Genomic DNA, 6,726 nt, shown 5'->3' with positions numbered 1-6,726 from the left:
TGAATTAAAATGAAAGACAAGGGCTTCCCTGGTGGCGCAGTGGTTGAGAGTCTGCCTGCCAATGGAGGGGACACGGGTTCGAGCCCTGGTCCGGGAAGATCCCACACGCCGCGGAGCAACTGGGCCCGTGAGCCACAATTGCTGAGCCTGCACGTCTGGAGCCTGTGCTCCGCAACAAGAGTGGCTGCGATAGTGAGAGGCCCGCGCACTGCGATGAAGAGTGGCCCCCGCTTGCCACAACTAAAGAAAGCCCTCGCACAGAAACGAAGACCCAACACAGCCAAAAATAAAAAAATAAAAAATAAATAAAATGAAAGACAAGTAAAATTCAGTTCCTCACTGGCACTTGCCGCATTTCAAAAGCTCAGCAGCCACGTTTAGTTGGCGGCGACCATCTGGGACAGCACAAGTAGAGAGAGCCTTTCCATCACGGCAGGAAATTCTAGACTTTGAGCTCCTGCGGGGCAGGGGCTCCATCATTCAACACCACATCTCCGGTGGGCAGTAGAGTGGCCACCACATGGCAGACGCTCAAGAAGTTTCTCCTGAACCAAACCAAACCGATCGGACGTGAGACTGTCTTCAGAGAAGCAGGACCAGGGCGTGCCTGTTGTCAGGAGGTCACCGCCTTCTGACGGTGGGGTGGCAGGAGGTGATGGGAGCGTGCCTGGTACTGGGAAGGGAGCCCAAACCAGCTCAGAGGTCATCTTTTATCTGGGTGGCATGTGCCAGCCAGGGTTCTGTTACTACAGAGAGAGTGAGAATGGGCGCTACGGGGGAACTCAGGATACCTGCCGCCCTGGGACCAGAGGGCAGCCTGATTTGAGGGCATTTTCAGGGAGAGCATGGGGCATGAAGTCTGGACTTCATTTGACTGTGATTGAGAGACCGGGAAATTAGGGGGTAGGGGACTGACAAGACTTTAGGAAGAGCCAAAAGTATTGCCACTCCTCCTTAGCTTCTGGTCCTGCGGATGAGGAAAGGCAGCAGGGTCCTCACCTCTCTGGGTCCTTCATGCACTTGGCTGGCCCCGTGGGAGATCTTTCTCCTTCTGGGAAGCGCAGCCATGGTTCCACTTCAGAAGCCGCATTTCCAAACCCAGGCTTTGGCAGCCGTGGTGTTTCATTGTTCATTCTCCATGAATAGGCTTGAGTTTGTTCAAAATGAAAGCTTACATGTTGCAAATCTGGCCTGCAGAGGGGATGGCAGGGAACTCGCCTGTGTGGCTTCAGAACTGTCCCCTTTTCTCTGGAAAAGTCCTCTCTAGGAATCTGTGCAAAGACCTGGCGAGTGAGAAATGACTTTTCATGATGTATTCAAAAAATGCATCTTTTAAGAAACTGTCTTTATAAATGGCAGCTGAGGAGGAAGAAATAAAAGAGAGAAAGAGTAACCCTTTCAGTTCAAAAGCATTATTTCTAGATATGGAGATGCTGGGACAAAGGGAAGGTCAATGCTGGGCCCCTGAGGCCAGGTTTCACCTGATTTATTCTGTGTTCTTCCACACGTGCCCTCTCGTGGACACACGTGGCACACACACCACACCCTCCCACATGGACGGTTCAGGGCCCCCATAATCCTTTCAGTGGGACTTTAATTTTCTAACTCAGAGTCCGTGGACTTGTTGGGCCCCCTGGATCAAGCTGTCTCCTTGGCGATCCGCGTTATCCTCAGAGCAGGGGGGTGATCGTGATGCGATCATGGTCTTTCTGAAACCTTGGGCATTTCCAATACCGCTTCTCAGCTTCTACTCGGTCTTCTTTTCCTCCCTCAGTTGACTCCTCCTGATGAAACCACCAGCATGGCTTCCAACAGCAGGGAGGTGCTATCTTCCTTCCCTAGGAGTACAGCCCTGTGGCCTATGTGGCTTGCATTTCTGACCATCACAGTCACAAACACCTCTTCTAGGTTGTGAACCATCACAGGAGTGGTTCCATTGCCAAAAACGCTCTTAGGTTAGTTACTCCAGGGAGACCTGTTGTCACGGCCATTTTCCTGGTGAAGGTCCCTGAGGTCCTTAAGCAACTTACAGAAAGCACAGAATTAAGGGCCAGAAGCGGGATTTTGAATCCAAGCCCATCAGATGACATGGCTCCTGCCTGCTTCACTAGGTCACACTAACTCACACTGGAGGGGAGGAAGGGCGCTTCAGGTAGAGAGGAGAGCGTGAGCAAAGGCAGAGAATCCTTCAACAGGAAGGTATGTTCCAGAAAAAGCAAGTTATTCAACTCTGGGGGAGCAAAGTGTGTGTGGTGGGGGGATGGAGTGGAGAACGGGGTGCGAGCGTGATGGGGACTCAGTGGGACCCTCAGGGACTTATTCTCTGACAAGAAGGGAGCTCGGATAAGTCGTGGTCATGTTTTGTTTTGAATTATCTAGTTCACTCTGCGGTCTGGTCACTTGGCTGGAGGGTAGGAGGATGGGAACTTGCAGGCACAGACTGTTTAGAAGGTGCTCTGGCTCCATCACTCTTAACTTGTGGTGTGACCTGGGGAGTCACTTACCTTTCCTGGCCTTCAGTTTTCTCATCTGTAAAATACAAGTATTGGATGAAAAGGAGTTTTCACCAATTTATCCACCACCGCAGGCCCTGTTTACCTCGTCTGCTCACTGGCCTGCAGTGGGGAGAGTCTTTTTATTTCCTGATGGACTTTGCTAATTATTCCTCTCCTGCACCCCGCCCAGCCCCTTTTTGGGTAATCACAGCCAGTCAGGCACTCAGGGCCTCTAATCAGCAGAGGTATCACCCTCCTTTGGTATCCAGGGCTGAGTGAATTCTGAGTGAAGTCCTCCCTTCCCACAAGAAGGAGGTTCTGGCTTTAGGAAACACTGCCGTGGGGTCTAGGGACACAGGCTGGGGACCAAGACATCTTTGTCATGCCCCGGGTTCCTGGACCTCCTGCTTCCGGGCTTTTGGTCCCAGGGACCCCTCTGGACCCTGGACGCTAACATGCCTCACATTTGGGAGGTGCTTTGAGCGGGGGTTACACATATTTGGATTTTACGTTTAAACTATTTTTGTTGGAAAAGTACCGCGTGCCCAAGGGAACAACCCAAACACAGAAGAATAGTGAAAAGTCGCTAAGCCCCCCCTAAGGCCGGTCATCTCAGGCCCGTGCCCACCCGCCCTTGGGAGCCTCTGCCCGGCTGGCCGGGCCCAGGGCTGCGTGAGCCCGCCTCTTACAGGGTCCTCCGGCTCAAGCTCTGCCCACCTGCCGGCCTGGCACCGCCAGGGCACGGGGACCCACCTCAGGGTCGCCCCTGCTCCTCCTGACGACGCCTAGACTGGCGTCTGTCCCAAATGATGCACCGAAGACTCTCAAGTGGGAGATCAAAGGCGAGCTCTTTTATTCAATAAAACGTTTTGAGAGAATCACGCATGTGGTGAAAAATTCAAACAGTACAACGCCCCTCTCCCACCCAAGACTCCCCCCACCCCGCGCGTTAGCAGCTTCTCGCTTCTCCTTCAGGAGCTATTCTGCGCATGTACAAGCACGCATCCTGCCCATAACAACTTTTTAAAAGAATCTGACTCGAACGATTATATTCTAATTACTTAGGCTCTTTGCTTTTTTCACTTAACGGTGGATCTGGGCGCTGGCTTTCTGCCAGCCCCGCGGGCCCCGCCTTCTTCGTAGGGCTGCACAAGGTCTACGGTCCCGGTCGCGCGTGCCGAGCACGGGGGTCAGTTCCAGAGAGATGCTCGTCCTCCTCCTCTAGAGCGCGTGACCGGGGCCGGCGGTGCCACCGCCCGGGGTCTGGGCAAAGGCCCCTCCCGCGGCCGGGGCGGGTCCCCAACTCGGCAATTTGCGGGAACTTTCCCGGGCGCTCGCGCGCCGGGCCACCGCAGGTTCCCCCGTGCAGAGCCTCTTTTTAGTTTTAAGGTCGCGAATCGCGGCGAGGGAAGCCGCGAGAGGCGGATACGTGGGAAGCGGAGACCGGGAAACGGGGCCCCGCGGGCCGGCGGGCCCACCCGCGAGCCGCCCCGCCCGCGCCCACGAGCCCCGCCGTGCCCCGGCGCGCCCGCCCTGCCCCCGCCGCGGGCGCTCCCCGGTCCAGCCGCCCGCCCGCCCTCCCGCCATCCGGCCGGCCCCCCTCCCGGGCGCAGTGCCCGTCCCCAAGGCGGCTCGTCACCGCCGCGAGGCCAATGGGCTGGGCCGCGCGGCCGCGCGCGCTCGCGCCCGCTGGCCCCGAGTCGCTCCCGCGCTCTTCCCGGCGCCGCTCTCCTGCCCTCGCCCAACCCGCCGCCGCCGCCGTCGGAGCCGCCATGCAGCCCCTGCGCGCCCCGTTCCTCCCGCCGCCGCCGCTGCTGCTGCTGCTGCTGCTCGCGGCGCCAGGCGCGGCCGGGTGTCCCGAGCGCTGCGAGCCCGCGCGCTGCGCTCCGCCGCCGGCACACTGCGAGGGCGGCCGCGTCCGCGACGCGTGCGGCTGCTGCGAGGTGTGCGGCGCGCCCGAGGGGGCCGAGTGCGGCCTGCAGGAGGGCCCGTGCGGCGAAGGGCTGCAGTGCGTGGTGCCGTTCGGCGTGCCCGCCTCGGCCACGGTGCGGCGGCGCGCGCAGGCCGGCCTCTGCGTGTGCGCCAGCAGCGAGCCGGTGTGCGGCAGCGACGCCACTACCTACGCCAACCTGTGCCGGCTGCGCGCCGCCAGCCGCCGCTCTGAGAGTCTGCACCGGCCGCCGGTCATCGTCCTGCAGCGCGGCGCCTGCGGCCAAGGTACCTGCGCTCCGGGGAGCTCCCCGCTCTCCGCCTCCCGGCCCCGACCTGCCCCCGCGGGACGGACGGGCCGGCAGAGGGGCAGCGAGGCTTGGCGGGGTATTCCGGGCGCCCACTGGCCGGGAGAGGCGGGCACCCGCCCCCGCGGTGGCAGCGTTGCGCGGGCTCCGTCGGAACCGAGCTTTGCGCCTAGCCCAGGGTCTGTTCCGCGCGCGGCGGGTCCTGGACGTGCCCTGTCCAGAAGCCCGGAGCCAGGGTGACGGGGCATCCCGCCCGCTGGCCGGCTGCTGGGTGCCCCGCGGGGAACCACACCGCGCCAGGGCCTGGGGGACAAACAAGACGGGAAAGTCGGGCATAAAGAGAGCTGAGAAGTTCGGGGCTGAAAAAGGTGCCTTGTGCTGCGTGAGTCTGAGGCTTTGGGACCACAGGGTCTAATTTCTGTGGCTTTCCCTTCTTTCTCTGCATCTGCCCCCCCCTCCCCTTTAAAATTAACCATGCATTCATTTTTATTTCGGATACTGTCGTTGAAAACATTGACTTTTTATTTGAAAGGGACGGTGTTGCCCGTCAGGCTCCCCAGTTTCCCCAGATGACCTCCCCGTCCCCCCCGCCCCCCCCCCCACCCGCCGCCCTGGCCATGCACCAGTTTAGGCGGTGCAGCGGCGTTGCTGCCGCCTTGCTTCCCGTGTTTTGAGCCAACCCCACAAAAATGAAACTGGTTCTTTTTGAACAAGCTGAATGTGGTTTTGTATCACAAAAAATGCAGACGCACGGGTGAGGGGAGAGGGTTAGGGATGAGGAAGAAGTGTACCCCTCTCCCTCCTTAAGCATCTTTTCTCTATCAACAAGACCCATCCTGGCAGGGGAGGTGGTGGTGATGGGGCAAAGGGTGGAGCAATCCTCTAACTCTCTCGCGGGACCTTCCAGAGGGATGCTTCTCCTCTCCAGTCAGAGAGACCATGTGGAAAAACAATACCGAGTTCAGCTACGGCCAATCCAGCGGTGTGGGGATGGGCCAGCCCTGCTTGGCAGTACACTTGGTTGCAGCCACACGGTGCCTTTTCACCGTGGGCAGTGCGTGGAAAGGGAAAGAGGGGAGCCCAGCGCAAGGGGCTGCTCTAGGTTTTCTTTGTAGGAAAACGGTCCAGCACTAGGGCCTGGCACAGGTTGGCCGACACAGAGAGGAAGGTGCCAGAGCACCGTAGGTGAAACGGAGACTGTGTATTCCGCCAGCACAGGAGCAGGGAGCCAGCCTCCGCGCTCAGGAAACAGCCTAATTAGAGGGTGGAGGAGAGATATTCCAGAGAGAAGTGAACCTGCAGAGTCTGAGATATGGGCATGACAACGCGTGCGTATTGGGTGCCCACTCTGTGCCCCAGTCCGTGTGCCTGGTGTGTTACACGTGTGACTGCACTCGGCCTTCACAGCCTCGAGAGGAGGGAGCTTTTGCTGTCATTCCCATTTTACAGGTGGGAGAACTGAGGTTGAACTACTTGCCCAAGGCCACTCAGCTGGAATTTGAACCCGGACAGTCTTACTCAGAGGCAACCCAGTGTTTAACCCCAAGCCTGGGGAAGGGAGGTCAGGCTGGGTAAAGGAAGTTTGGGGAGGGCCCGAAGTGCATCCCACGTGGAGTGCGGGGGTCAGGCTGAGCCAAGTCTTGTTTGGTGAATAGATTGGTGTGACTGGGGATGCTTGGGGTGGGGGGCATCAGGGGTGACCCAACTGGTGGTGCAGAGCCCCAGGGCCAAAGTGTTCTCAGATGTTCTTGAGCCAGGGCAGCTCAAAACAAAAAAAGCAAAGAATAACCAAAAAAACCTGGGTAGGACGAAGCTAGCAGTAGAATGCAGAACACACCAGGGCACGGAGTTCGGGCTAGTGCAGTAGTTTGGGTGTGAGGTGATGACTATACAAAAAGCACATTGTGTGTTTTTGTCAAAAACAAGCCAGCTGTCACTGTAGTCTCGCTGCGCGGGGTCCTGAGTAACTGGCGGTATTCAAGCACCGAATTTAT

The 6,726-nt window shown here is 58.5% G+C and overlaps 1 protein-coding gene across 1 annotated transcript in view; it reads left to right on the top strand.

The window, feature by feature from the left end:
* The first annotated feature begins 4,132 nt into the window (after positions 1 to 4,132).
* The window catches only part of HTRA1 (HtrA serine peptidase 1), a 56,724-nt gene continuing 54,130 nt past the window's right edge, over positions 4,133 to 6,726 (top strand). Inside the window, exon 1 of the mRNA XM_082424935.1 lies at positions 4,133 to 4,712. Coding sequence (XP_082281061.1) covers positions 4,148 to 4,712 — 565 coding nt within the window. The 5' untranslated portion in view covers positions 4,133 to 4,147. The remainder of the gene's footprint in view (positions 4,713 to 6,726) is intronic.

The sequence above is a fragment of the Balaenoptera physalus genome (assembly GCF_965194825.1).
Source record: "Balaenoptera physalus genome assembly, chromosome: 14".
Taxonomy (NCBI): Eukaryota; Metazoa; Chordata; class Mammalia; order Artiodactyla; family Balaenopteridae; genus Balaenoptera; species Balaenoptera physalus.
Note: the sequence above shows the minus strand (reverse complement) of the source record. Positions and strands in the feature narration are given on the sequence as shown.